This window comes from Galeopterus variegatus, unplaced genomic scaffold (assembly GCF_000696425.1).
Source record: "Galeopterus variegatus unplaced genomic scaffold, G_variegatus-3.0.2 Scaffold3124, whole genome shotgun sequence".
Lineage (NCBI taxonomy): Eukaryota > Metazoa > Chordata > Mammalia > Dermoptera > Cynocephalidae > Galeopterus > Galeopterus variegatus.
The window spans coordinates 30,802-44,780 of record NW_007729235.1 but is presented as its reverse complement, the minus strand read 5'-3'; the positions used below and the strand labels follow the sequence as shown (position 1 = coordinate 44,780).

General features: G+C 45.5%; 1 protein-coding gene across 1 annotated transcript in view; it reads right to left on the bottom strand.

Moving 5' to 3' along the window:
- Positions 1 to 13,979, bottom strand: part of DPYSL5 (dihydropyrimidinase-like 5) — a 47,366-nt gene that overhangs the window by 13,827 nt on the left and 19,560 nt on the right. Inside the window, exons 2-7 of the mRNA XM_008584005.1 lie at positions 11,017 to 11,175; positions 8,467 to 8,646; positions 7,593 to 7,661; positions 5,860 to 5,904; positions 3,846 to 3,921; positions 2,641 to 2,797 (exon numbers count right to left, since the gene is read on the bottom strand). Coding sequence (XP_008582227.1) covers positions 2,641 to 2,797; positions 3,846 to 3,921; positions 5,860 to 5,904; positions 7,593 to 7,661; positions 8,467 to 8,646; positions 11,017 to 11,175 — 686 coding nt within the window. The remainder of the gene's footprint in view (positions 1 to 2,640; positions 2,798 to 3,845; positions 3,922 to 5,859; positions 5,905 to 7,592; positions 7,662 to 8,466; positions 8,647 to 11,016; positions 11,176 to 13,979) is intronic.

Here is a 13,979-nt window from a genome sequence, read left to right as displayed (position 1 = left end):
TAAATAAATAAATAAATAAATAAATAAATAAATAAATAAATAAATAAATAAATAGAAAAAAAGATACAATGATCACAATAATATGTTGAACTTTCAAAAGGAGAGAACAGAACTGAAGTTACCAGAAGTGAGAATGAGGGAGAGTAAGAGGGTAAGGGAGGAACTGGTAAAGGGCCACAAAAACTGATTACATTGTATAATGCTGAACATACTAATTACCCTGATTTGAGCATCACAGATTGCACACAGGTATTCATGTTCAACACTGTACCCCACAGATATGTAAAATCAACTTTGTTTCAATTAAAAAAAATTTAAAAATTCAGGTCTCTTTAAGAAGTCACATTTTAAATAAAGGACAAATCCTTATAGTACTCTTTACTCCTTTATAGCCTAAGAAATCACATCCTAAAGCAGATAATTATGAAGCAGCTCATATTTTCATATAGGAATAATAATTGGTGTATGGGTTTTTGATCAGGTATTTTGCATCATGTAAATTATAACCAACAATGTGTTATAAAAGCAAAGTTATAGTAATCATACGTTCATGTAAATAACTAAAATGTCAAAATTATGCTCCAAATCCTATAAAATAGCATATATTTACAATATGCACTGATTAAAAAAGGGTTTCAAACTATTCCTGTAACACATGAAATGACAATTCTCCTTTAATGAACAGAATTTATTTAAATAATTAAAATAAATTTGACAAAACAGGCTAGATGTAAAAACTTAAATTATTTAATTAATAACACTTCTTTCCCCTGTCTACTTGAATTTGTGTGGGTTTGGGCACTATAATTTGGGTGGGTTGGGAACTTATTATCTTTTTGTTCTTTCAGTAAATTTGCTTGTAGCAGTGGAGGAATGTCAAAGTTCTTTAACCTTAGAACCAAGCCCAAATTACTATAGTAGGTTCTTGATAATTTGGTTCATTTTATTGATAATGATGACACAGAGGTTGATTTCTCCCAATGAAAAACATTTTTTTTTTGCAAGCACAATGCTTTAAAAAGCATTTTTTAAAGTAAGAGCTGATTTACCATTTCTGCCTTCATTTTTACCCTCTGAATTTATTTAAATCTGTAAGAGCTGTGGCTGCTTGGAATCACACCAACACTGTGGGACAGAATATAATCACTGCCACTGTGCCAGGCCACCTTTACCTGAGACCCCATGGGCTGCATGCCGCTCATATTGGGAAGCCCTGCACCCCACACCTCTCTTTAGGGGGTTAACACAACGGGATGTCGAGTGGGAATTCTCCTGCTGTTGGCAACCGGGACTGATGGCTATGCACACAGATGGAGTAAGTGCCCATTATCTCAAGACAGCCACCTTCAGTGAGGCCGGTCACCACCCTCACCTCCCCCGACCAGCACCTAGAAGAGGCATATCCCTGCCCTATAGGCCTATAAAAGCAGAAGGCAGGGAGGGAGACTGAAGTGTCTGCAGGAAGGAGAGTCCTGGAGTCTCTCCCTTCCCCCTCTTTCCTGGGTTGAGTGGTTCTTCTCTCCCTTTCCCCCAGTCTACCCCAAAGTCAAGGAGGGGACATTTCAAGATGCTCACTTGTGGAGTGCAGAAGTGAGAGCAGTGGGCACCTGCCTGGGCAGTGGACTGGTGGACTGTCTCTGAGCCTCTGGGTGAGGACATCTGGTGGAGTGGGACAGCTCCCCACCCCCCGCAGGGAATGGCCATGTGAGCTCCCCCCTGGGCCCCACACACTGTAGGAGGCGGCCAGGCTAAGGCTGCCTCATCAGGGTCCTAGCCCACGGGGGTGCTGCTAGTGCTGGGAGCTGGGACAGATGTATGCTTGGGTGAGAAGAAGAATCCCCTGCCTTTTTTCCCTAACCCCCTTACCCCTACCCCAACTGGGGTAGGGACGGGAGGAGATGACCTTCTCAACTGGATGGGACTTTAATATCCAAAAGGGAAGAGAAAGCAATGGCCTCTGCCCAAAGTGTCACTTGGGGAGAGAGGAGCTTGAAGCAGGGGCTGGGATGAAATGAAACCTTTTCGTGACTGGGTCCCACCAAATGCGGACTGTTTGTGAAACCATTTGCTGTAGATTGGGACCGAATGGGAAAAAGCAGTATGAGAGAGGAGCTGGAGAAAAGGAGATCTAGAGGGAGGGTGTGCGGGGAAAGAGGGAGAAAGTGCAGACGAAGAAGCGGGAGAGGGAAGGGAAGAGGGAGAAGGAGGAAGGCCCATGCAAGGAGAGAAAAACACACGCACGGCATGAGAGGAGGGAGAGGCGAAGAAAAGAGAAAGGACCACATGTATTCTAGGATGAGCCGGAGGCCACGTCCTACAGCTTCCCTCTGGGCTTAGAGTAAGATGTCAATGTCCTTTGAAATCTGAATAGCCACTGTTCACAGTTTTATTCCTACACTTCAGAAATTCTCACACCAAATCAAGTGGTCACAGAAGCCCAATAGGATGGCAGTTAGGTATGATGGTGAAAGTAACAAAAGAGAAATCAGCCTATGGGCACGATGAAATCAAACGGGTCAGATCTGTTTCCCGTGGCCTCTACGACATCTTCTTAAAGATCTACAAATTCCCTGAAAGGCATGCACTGGGACTCAAGGGCTGTGCTGTGGGGGCCGCAGCGGTCCTGCAGAAGTGCCTTACTTGGCCAGCAGGCTCATGAGGTAGGTGGAGGTGTTGGTGTCCAGTCGCAGGGGAGGCACCGTGACATAGGCGGCCGCGTGGGACCAGTCCTGGTGGTAGTAGTGTAAGCCTGTCAGTGTGGCATGTGCAGTGGTGGTCTCAGCCAGCACGACCTTCCCTGGAAGAAGAAGGGTCAAACCATAACTAGGAAGCCACCAAGCCCGAGAGATTGTTGGTCGGGGCCTCTCATTTTACAGGCGTTTGAGAGCACAGCTGGGTTCAAGCCCAGAGAGCTTCCTTGTTCTCCTGCCGACTCCAGGCGAGGGGGACAGAAGGGCCTGGGCTCCGAGGCTGGCAGCATTGGTGGCCCTCAGAGGAGTCTGGTTTAGATGGAGCACAGGACTGAGCAGGGTGCTGCTGGGAGAAGAGGCTTGATAGCGGGGTGGACAGGCACTCAGGGTGAACCCCTTGCTAAGGAGCAATCTGGACTGTTTGTGAACAGGCAGGTGCAGGGTGCAGTTCAAGCAAATCTCTGGGAGTGCGCACTGTCGCAGGGCTGGGGGGCAGGGAGACAGCAGGCTGGGACAACAGTCCAAGTGAGACCCCCACGGGCTTCTACTGGGTGGGACCTAGAGGGCAGTACAGCATGAAGGCTGGGATGCCCTGGCTTCTGACTTCTCTCCCCAGGTTTGTGAACATGACTTTGTTTCTCCTGTTACCAGGTCCTCACCAGCACCCGAGCTGGGCTGGCTACAGGCTACTACAAAGCCTTCAGGTGTAGCCTGGTGATCAGCAACAGGAGTCTTGCAAATGCCCTTCAGGACTTGTACATAGGGTTCCAGTGGCTGTAAAGGAAACTTGGGCCCACACACTGTCATTTCTCCAGGGACTTCCCTGAAATGTCCACTGGAACTGTCCAGGATTTTATTTTAGTTGCAAGGCATTCACTAATAAAACCTAAGAGGCCAAAAAGACACCAATTAATGAGTCAGTTTAAATCCTGGAAAATCGTATCAGACCCAGGAGAGGAGACAGACACTTCTGTAAAGCTGCTATGCATACAAATGTGCACAGGAAAACCTTGGGTTCTACTGAACTGAAGCCGGTGTCTGAGGAAGACAGCAGCAGGGGAAAGGAAGGGCTGGGGACTGTGCTGAGCTGGTGGACCCACCATTCTCCAATCCCACCACATGATGAGCACTGTCCAGCCAGGGCTAAGGACTCACCTTGCATCTTAGCAGCTGCGATTACATCACCAGCCGTGATGCTGGACACGTTGACCAGGTAGATTGGACAGTGAGTCTAAACACAAGAAACATCAGGCAGTGGGGAGCAGCAACCCATAAACATAACAGGCACCAAAGCAACCTGGCAAAATCAGTCCTGACACCAGCGCCTCCCCTGCGTCGCTCAACCCCACCCTCAAGGTAGCATCTCATTCTGGGAATGCAGGGCCGGCAGCCACAGTACAAGCCGCCAGGAGCACCCAGCGCTGGAGCCCACAGGGGACTGTCCCATGAGGCAACATCAGGGTAAGACTATTGAGTTGGAACCTTACATTTTCTCCCATCTGACAACCATGATTATAATTAAAAGGAAGGACTGTTTCTCCTACTTTAATTTCCTGTTCATACACATGATGACCTAGAGACAGTCATATATTATATTCTATATCGAAAGCTGGTTAGCCCAGTTGGTTAGAGTGTGGTGCTGATAACACCAAGGTCCAGGGTTCGATTGCTGTACCAGCCAGCTGCCAAAATAAGGTAAAATAAAATAAAATTACACTGCTTGCCACCTGAAGGCTGCTTTATCAGTAGACAGAACATACCCTGGAGAAGAACAAAACACTAGGGGATCAGTTCAGAGTTGAGGCCAGACAAGACTGATCTTGCAAACGGACACCTGGATTATAATATTGATTGGCTTTTTTCTTTACTGAGCTATGAGACCATGGTCCATGGCTTAACTTCTCTGAGCATATGTTTGAGCTAAAAAAAAAAGAAGGAACTGTTTTTCTGTTGCTCGGTTCCTTATTCTGGGGTAATCAATAAAATAACTATTGTCATGACAATAAAACAATGTCCTTGTCCAGTTGCCAGTCTTATAAACTGCTAACGGGAAACTTTGTTTCCACAAATGTTATCCTGATACCTTCTTTGCTTATCAAATTAGGAGGAAATAGAGTGTAGGAACTGGCCTGAGGTGTGATATGCGTGGCACAAGTTTACTGACTAATCCTGGGATAAGCTGGCACAATAGCCTCTCTGTTTTCCCCCTGATACTCCTAAAGCCACACCTTCAGGCTTACATCCTGCAGGGCAGCCTGGGTTCTCCCAGAAGAGAGGTTCCCAAGCATAAGCAACCAGTAGAATTACTGGGGGGCTTGTTAATATATAGGTTGCTGGGCTTGCCCCCAGTTTCTGATTCAGTGGGTCTGCAAAAGGCCCAATAATTTGCATTTCTAAGTTCCTATTTCTCACAAGTCATGCTGATACGGCTGATCCAGGGACCACACTCTGAAAACCACTGTTCTAAAGGAGGCAGATGATCTGAGCAAATGGAATCCTTAAATGATGGTTTAGAAAGAGAAATAGCCTCTGTACAGTGCTCTACTATTTATAAAATGCTTTCCCTCCCATGGCTCTTTTGATCCTCACAATCATCCTGTGAAAAGTAAGTGATACTATCATTGCAATTGTATGTAAGAAAATAATGTATCTGAGTTTTTGAGTGACTTGCATATGGTCAAGAAGTTTCTATTTGATAAAGGCCAAGACAGAACTTCTGGCCCAATATCTCTTGCTTGTTTCTACTACTATACACACCCAGCACCTCATTACCCTCAGGGCTTTACCCTGAACCATACCAAGAAAAAAGTCCCAAAACAACGGTCCAGCAGCATAGTTATAAATTATGGTTCTGTAAGTCAAAAGTCTACCTATTCCTCTAAAGGAAACAGATTCCAGTTGTAGCGAGGCTCTGTGGTCCCCTCACCTTCCCCTGCCTCCCTTGAGAGCTGTTTACACTTGAGCAATGAACCGAGGCGTCAGCAAGCTTAGTGGGGTGGAAAGAACTGGAGGCAAGTAGGACGCATGCCAGAGCTGTGGAATAACAGTGCATATTCAGCAAACAGTTTGGGGGTCCTGAGAGCCCCGCATGGTGCTGGCACCCAGAGCAGAATGAGCCTCCACTGTGCAGGTTGCTTTCTGATCCCAGAGTGGAGATCGAGCTACTTACCCTGTTTGCAATGGTGATAACTCGGTGCGTGGCTTCAGCTTCCAGCTGTTAGAAACAAAGGACAGGAAGAAATCAAGCATCACCATCTCCTTCAAGCAAGCCTAGTTCTGCCTGGAAGCCCACTGTGTAGAAAGTGCTGGAATTTCTGACACAGACGGGAGGGGCCAACTGCAAGGCCTGGGTAGGGGCACCATGCTCCAACCACCTAAGGCTCACAGTGAGAGAGAATCCTAGGATTTAGTCTACAGGCACATCCTTGCTTGACGACTCAGGGCTTAATTAAAAGGCAATGAAACAAAATTAAAAACCTGGAGTTACATCTCTCCCTGTTTTCTGGTGTATTCTCTGCATAGCCACCTCAGAAATGTAGTAAAGGAGAAATAGTGACTAATTTCAAGCTGGAAATTAGCCTGGATCAGGGTTTCTGCACCTGGGACTACCAACATTTTGGGAGGGATAATTCTTTGGGTGGGGGCTGTCTGTGCACTATCTTTAGCAGAGTCCCTTGCCTCTACCCACTAGATGCCAGTAGCACCTTGCCCCCTTCCCAGCTGGGACAACCAAAAATGTCTTTAGACATTGCCAAATGTGCCCTGGGGAGCAAAACTCCCGTGGTGTAGACCCAGGACCCTCTCCTCTAACCAATAGATGATAATTATTGCTATTGCTATCCCTGAGTCAAAGTCTTTCTTTTTCCCTCATATTACTTAACAAAAAAGAAGTCCCATCCTGTGTCCACCCCCTGCTCACTCCTGTTCTCTCAGGCACACCCTCAGTGTATTTCTTTTGTTGAATCTGGTATGTCTTTCTCTACTAATTCAGAGGTGCCAAAACAGGACCTATATTTAAGGGCTCTGACAGGCAGGGACAGATCAGGGCAGGAGTAAGATGGGACTCCCCATCTGACCCTTTATGGGCCACATGGTCGTATGATGGTCGTACAACCACATCCTGTCTCCTGCTCCTCGTCCCTCAAGGTCTCCCCATCAATCCCTCATGGACATCCAACCACCACTCTGCATTGAAGGCTCTGAAGAAACAAAAAGTAGATCCCCGCCCCCACAAATGGTAGATAATGTCTGAGCAGGGTCGTAGGGCAAGAAGGCTTTATTTGTCTAATGTGGTCCCTCCAGAGGGATTCCAGAGCAGAATTCTTTGGCAGGGGGACTATGGGGATTTGTGTGGATGTCCCCCCGCAAGACTGCCTGCAAGGATAAAACCAGAAGGCAGAAGAAGAGCAGGGCTTTCAATGACCACCTCAGGGAGTAATAAGCGAAGAAGCCTGGACAAGTATGTGCTTCCTGTTTCTGGTGTTAAGAGTCCAAAGAATTCCTCAGATGCTCAAAGGGATCCCAGCCCCAAGACACTGAGTTGCTGGCTTACAGTTTGGAATGTCTTCTAACATCTAAAGGCCCTTTCGGTCTGTCTTTTGTCTTTCAATTCAGTTTTGGGCAAAGCGACCCCCGGTGTTCTGACATTGTCTTCCTCAGATACTTGAAATCAGAATCAAATGGGGCAGGTATGGTCCCTCCAGTTGTCCCTTCTAAGAAAGCTCAAGGTCAAGTTGGCCTCAGCATGGAGGAAGTTGTTCCCTGAGAAGCTTCCAGATGGGAATTTCACCCATGGAGAAAGTGATACAACACAACTTATATTTTGGATGTCTCTTTTATCCTAAAAGATTCTGTGAATCTACATGAAAGAAGTTGATAAAGGACCCAGGAAGTCTTTCTCACCTCCTCTGGACGGCTAATCTCGATTCCTTCTGGGCCTGTGATACCCAAATCTAGTGCCTCCTTAGCACCCTGAATAACAGCAAGAGAAAGAAAATGGAGAGAATCATAGAGATATGAGCAAATGCTGAATTCGAAGGACAGTAAAATATGCTAGACACGGCCCATTCCAACAGTTTGCTACTCTTCTCACTTCTGTGATATTAATCTTCTAAAGAGGGCAGAGCAGCACGGGACTCCCATGCAGAAAAGCTGTTCTGATCCTCATTTCATAATGACTAAACAGATCTTTTCCTCTTAAAAATACAGTTCAGTAATTATCAACAGGCCTGGGGCACCAAAGACAAGCACTAATTATTAGTTTGAAGGTCAGAATTTCCTTATTGTAAATCTAGATAAATCTCTAGCTTCCAGCAACTCTTAGACTAGCCCTTATCCCCAAACCTAGGAGTACAAAGGGGTTTATCTTTCTTGGTACCAGTGAATAGATCTCTATAATATCTATAATATCTCTGAAGAGCTACAGGAGAGTGGAAGGCTGATTCTTATTTATTATGAATGTCAAATCTCATTAAAAATATTTCTAAGAGGTGCTCCAAGTTCTCTGCTATAATGGAATTTAAATATCATACTGTTAGAACTAAAACATCATTACCTAAGACTTAGAAACCTTTTTGGACCATAATGAGAGATTTGTTTTTTACAAACAGCAGGAAAGTTTGGATTTTCTGACCAAGATTTGTCATCTGGGGTGTTCCCACCTCACACTTTGTTTTACAACATGTTTTGTCTGAACCTGTAGGATGAGTGGTCAGAAATCTCCCTGAGAACTGTCCCCAGTGGTGCCCCCATCCCACATTCTCTACTGCAGACTTGCCTCGGCCACAAGCTCCCCATTTTCAGCATGGACTCGGGCAATCGCCCCAATGTCCTTGCAGGCATGCAACACTTGGTACAGCTCACTGTCTCGAAGCATGTACAAGTCCTTGTAGGTCATGAACATCTGGAACGAGTTGACACCCTTCTCCCTCACCAGGGTCTCCATTTCTGCTTTCACCTGGAGAGCAAAGCACGGAGGCAATGCCACGTGAGAACAGACATTCAAGAAGCGGGCTGGCAGACGTGGGCCCCAGCTCAGTTGGCTGAGTCATCATGTGCCCACCAACAACCTGCCAGCGCCTCACCTTCCTCCCACCCCACAGGCTGCTGTGAGGGCACGTGAGCAAATGGATGCAGAAGTACTTTACAGATTGTCCAGCTTGACAAAATTGCAGGAACCATATTGTTACATTGTAGGCATGTTTCTCCCATCACACAGGCTTGTCCTGTGTTTCTGCCTCCAAACCAGCCTTACTGGTAAACTCAGGAATAATGACTTTTATTCCTGAGGCCTCTTTCCCCCAGCCCCCGTAATGGAAGCAGTGCCACAAAGAAGGCACACTAATGCTAAAAACCCAGAGATCCTGGGAAAATCTAATTTAGGAACAAAGCAAATCATGAGCAAAGCTTTGCAAAAAAAGGAAATTCATCCCAACATTATTTATTTATTTATTTATTTTTTCCTTTTTGTCTTTTTTCGTGACCGGTAACAGGATCGCAACCCTCAGTGTCGCGCCCGTACCACGACAGGCAACGGGATCACAACCCTCGGTGTCGCGCCCGCACGGCGCTCAACCAGTGAGCAGACCGGTCTCTATATGGGATCCGAACCCTCGGCAGGAGCGCCGCCGCGCTCTCAAGCGCCGCACTCTACCGAGTGCGCCACCGGGCCGGCCCCCAACATTATTTATGTTAGGAAAAAAAATATGGAAGCAACATTGGTCTAACAATAGCAAAATAACTCAAGGTTCATCTGCTGGATAGAACATAAGTGGCTGTTACATTGATGGTCATGAAGACTATGCAACAAAATAGAAAAGGCTCACACTTAAGCGAAACAGTTACTCTGTGAAAGCATGTATAAAAACTGGAAAGAATGAAGATAAACTAACAATAAGGAATGTGTTGGGGTTATTGGATTAAGTGCTTTCTTTTCTATTTTTTACATCTGTAATTAGAAAAATGTATTTGATTATAATAAAAAAGAATGCAAAATTCTATATGCATAAGAGTCCCCACAACCTCTGGAAACAGGATGGCCAGCCTGGCCTCAGTGTTGCTGGGAATCTGAATGGACCCTCTATTGATGGCAACTCCAGGGGGAGGAATAGAGAGAGGCTGGGGGATAGGGGTTATCCACCCTCCATCTGAGACAAGGGATGGCTGACATTCAGCATCGTCTGCACCTTTAGCCCAGTACCAGGAAGAGGAGCCTTCATGATGTGACAGTTAGGGGGCTCCAAGGCCTTTTATAAGCACCAGGACAGAAATAATGGAAGGGACTATATAGCTCCCAACTCAAGGCTAAAGCCCAAGGGCAGAAGTGATAGCAAGGCTTTAAACTATTATCTCAGAAGGGAGTCAGGCCCTTTAGACCAGTTTGTCTACAACTGAACAACTTTGTAAAACTTCTTAATGCTTGCCATTTTTATGATTTTGGGGTGCCCACTGAACTACTGGCACATGGGGGCTTAATAAATAATTGATGTTGTCTACAACTGAACAACTTTGTAAAACTTCTTAATGCTTGCCATTTTTATGATTTTGGGGCGCCCACTGAACTACTGGCACATGAGGGCTTAATAAATAATTGACAAAAGAATGAACATGCAGGCTGCTTCCCTGGGATAATAAGCAGTAACACTCCAACAACGAAGCAAAATCTAAATGCCTGTATATGTGGTTCCAGGAAGAATGAGGAAGTGGGAATCTGGGGAGAGGACTCTGGCAGGGGGAGGACAGGAAAGCCAGAGGCTGGGGGCACAGACACAAGGTGGGCACAGAAGCTGACCTGAGAAAGGGCTCTGTGGGAGCCAGCCTCAGCACTTCTCAGAGCCTGAGTGGGCCCCAGTAGGAAAGAAGCATACTGAGGCCATTCGTACCAGGTGGAACAGAGACAGGGCAAGGCCCTCAGCTCAGAGACCTCAGCTCAGTGCTGTTGACATGACCCTCTGCACACAAGCCCTGCTCAGCCCACTACTCAGCAGCACTACCCACCAGGTGTCAGTGGCACCTCGGATGCTAAGAGCCTGCAGTCAGAGCAAGGAGCCCACGCTCCTGAGGCCTGTCCTGGCCTTGGACTCTCTTCCAGCATGGGGCCCTCTTTGTCTGCTGGAAAATGGGCTCTAAGTTACGTAGGACAGGCTACCCACTCCCCTTATGGAATCCTAAGTGTTTTTTCTTTTGGCATTGAGGGGAATCAGGATGGTGGTGGGAGGGGTGCCCCACACATACAGGACAGCATCATGCCCCAGCTGGCTCAACCAAACAGCCCTTCTTCCTACAAGAGCACTCGTGCCTTCTTTTGGGATTCCACCAGCACTGTTACCTTGGGTGCCCACCAGGTGATCCCCACATGGAGGGCATAGTCACAGCAGACCTTGGGGTCAGCCAGACCCCGGCACTTCTCATAGGCATCCACGAGGGAGGTCTCCTTGTCAGGCAGAACGTGGCCGATGATCATGGTGGTGCCTCCAACGAGCGCTGCCTGAGGGAGACGGGAAAGACAGTCGCGTCACAGCTCTGCCTGCAGCCAGGTCACTGATGTGGTGAGACACGGTTCTGGGGGTGCACTCGGGACAAACTCAGACCCTACCTCACAAGAGGCTGTAGGACCAAATGCAGCAGTGTTTGGGAAACTGTAGGGGGCTATAGGGAGGCCAGGAGCCAGTGCGTGACCCTTTTCATGACTGTGGATCCAGCACACAAACCTGCTTCTTCTTCATCTTGGAATGAAGTGCTTTGGAAAAACCACTAAGTGTGTTATCAAGTCTAAGGCCAACCCCTATTTCCCCAATAAGAAGATCTCCCCAAATGATTTTTGGCCAACTTGAATATACAGATGACATAGTCAAATGATATAATATAACATAACATAACATGATATAATATAACATAATATGAAGGTGCTTCAAAAAGTTCGTGGAAAGATTTGCATTATCTTTTAATTCTATTTTTCCACAAACTTTTTGAAGTATCCTCATATAATGTAATATAATATAGCATAACCAAATGTCTATTTGTAACAATTAACACACATATATTTAAACTGTAATGTGTAAAATATATACATTAATTTGGATATTATTATTAATATATATTAATTTGGATATACACATTACAGTTATTAATGTATATATTTTGCACATTACAGTTATTTATTGTCTCAAATAACACACAGCAATTTTATTCAAACTTTTCACATGCATCTTCAACGTCGGGGTCTTTGTCTTCAGTTTATCCAAGCACATTAGCTTCCATTCCATCTGCCTTGTTTAAGACAGAGCATTTTTTAGATGCACATATGATTTATCAATGAAAAACAGTCCTATTCACGATCTCCACAACAACATACCACTTTAAAAAGAAATCTTTAAAAAAACCTCAACCTCAATTACGATGTGTACCCTAGGGAAAAAATGACTATATCTCTATTAAAGATTCCCCCTCAACTTTTTAAAAACTTATTTGGTCAGGTTATTTCCATGAACTTCCAAAACTATCATTCACCAAAGGATGTTTCAGGCTAATATGCTTTTCCCAAGCAAAACTTTGTTATTAAAATTAAAATAATTGTGAGAGCACTCCACAATGTGAGAGTCTTTGTGAGGACTCTAATATGATTCTTTTTATCTGATGAATAAAAGTTTGAAAAAAATCTGTCCTTCTGTTTGAGTCCTTACAGAGATTTGGAATCATAGCTCCAGATTCGAGTTCCTGCTCTGCTATCTCCTAGTTGGATAACCTCAGCCAGGTTACTTCTCTGAGGTGTGGATTCTTTACCTATACAATGGAATCGCTTCCTTTTTGGATAGCTGTTTAAGTCAAATAAAATGTCATTCATGGAATGAATTTGGTAAAATGCTGCCTTAATGTGTATGTTTAATTATCCTGATTTTAGGTCTTTATCTGTGTTTTCTGTAGGGGAGAAAAAAGAGCACAATGAAATTGTCTTATTGATTTCATACTTTGCTATTCAGTTAAATCCTTGATCACAAACCAGAAATATTGCTGGGGAATAAGGCACTGAAAAAAAAATTAGTTCAGTAGCCAAACAACAATTAAAATGAAAAATCTCACAACCTTGATTTCCCATGCTGATGCTGGCTGCTGGGCCACTGAGAATATTCCCCATGTTCTCATTGGAAATTCAGTGGTCTGACTTCTTGCATAGCTTAAAGCAACCAACAGAGGGTGGTAGGTCTGTGCTACGTGCAGGAACTGTGATGGGGGCAGCAGAGAAACGCAGAGAAGGGCAACAGCAGTGCAGATTGTAGCTTTACTAGCTGGCTTCTATTTTTGATTTTGCCAACAGTGCCAGGCGGATTCATCCTCAAAGCAGGTGGCTGTACTCTATTTTGTCCTGAAATGTATTTCTTGCTTTTACACATACATATGGGGGTGCATGACATACTGGGATTTTACACACTAAATTGTTTTACTTTTTGTGGTTCTAGACTACTTTCCTTCACACTCCCTCAGGACATCTGCAGCCTTGGATAGAAAAAAGGGAACCTGGGAACAGCACAGTATGGTAAAAGAGCCAGGGTTGTTCTTACTATCTGTGGGTCCCAGGGCAAGAGTAGAAAAGGAGGTTCACGTGCCAAATCTCTAAATATTTAAAAGTTATAGATCAAGCTAACAAATCATTACACAGAATATATTCTAGCCTACTACTCTGACAAATATACCTTCATAATGATCAAGAGGGCCAGGCTTGAATTTAGAATTCCTGAGGTCCTTGCAATTCTGAGCTACACTACAGGGAAAGTTGGCCTCAACCTCTGTGCCTGCCCCAGGACCTCACACTCACCCTGGATTCATCCTGCAGCCTGTAGGTCTAAGCTCTGTCCATCCCCTGCAAAATGCTGCCCTTGGGCCTAGTGTGCACATACTGGTGCTCTGGCCCCCAGGAGGGCAGATTTGGGGTTGTGTAGGTCCTAGAAGTGCTCAGGGCCATTTGAAATCAAGGATCCAGAGTGGTCTAAAAGAGAGCTAGTAGACATGGCCCATGGACCCATGAAGCAGGGGTACAAGTTGTCAGAGGGGGATCCTCTGTAGTCCAGAGCCCAGGGCAGAGGCCCCTCTTGCCTGGGTCTAAGGATGGAAACTGAAGAGTTCTGGAAGGAGTCCAGAGCATCAAGCAGTGGTCTTGACTTTCCCACTTACTGGTCATAATCTAGGAAGCAGCCATGTGCACCCTCTGTGCCCCACCTTTTAGGAGACTAGAGGGGGTCAGGGGGCAATGGATGTGAGAGCTCTCTATAAGCTGTGAAGGGGCGTATAAGTATC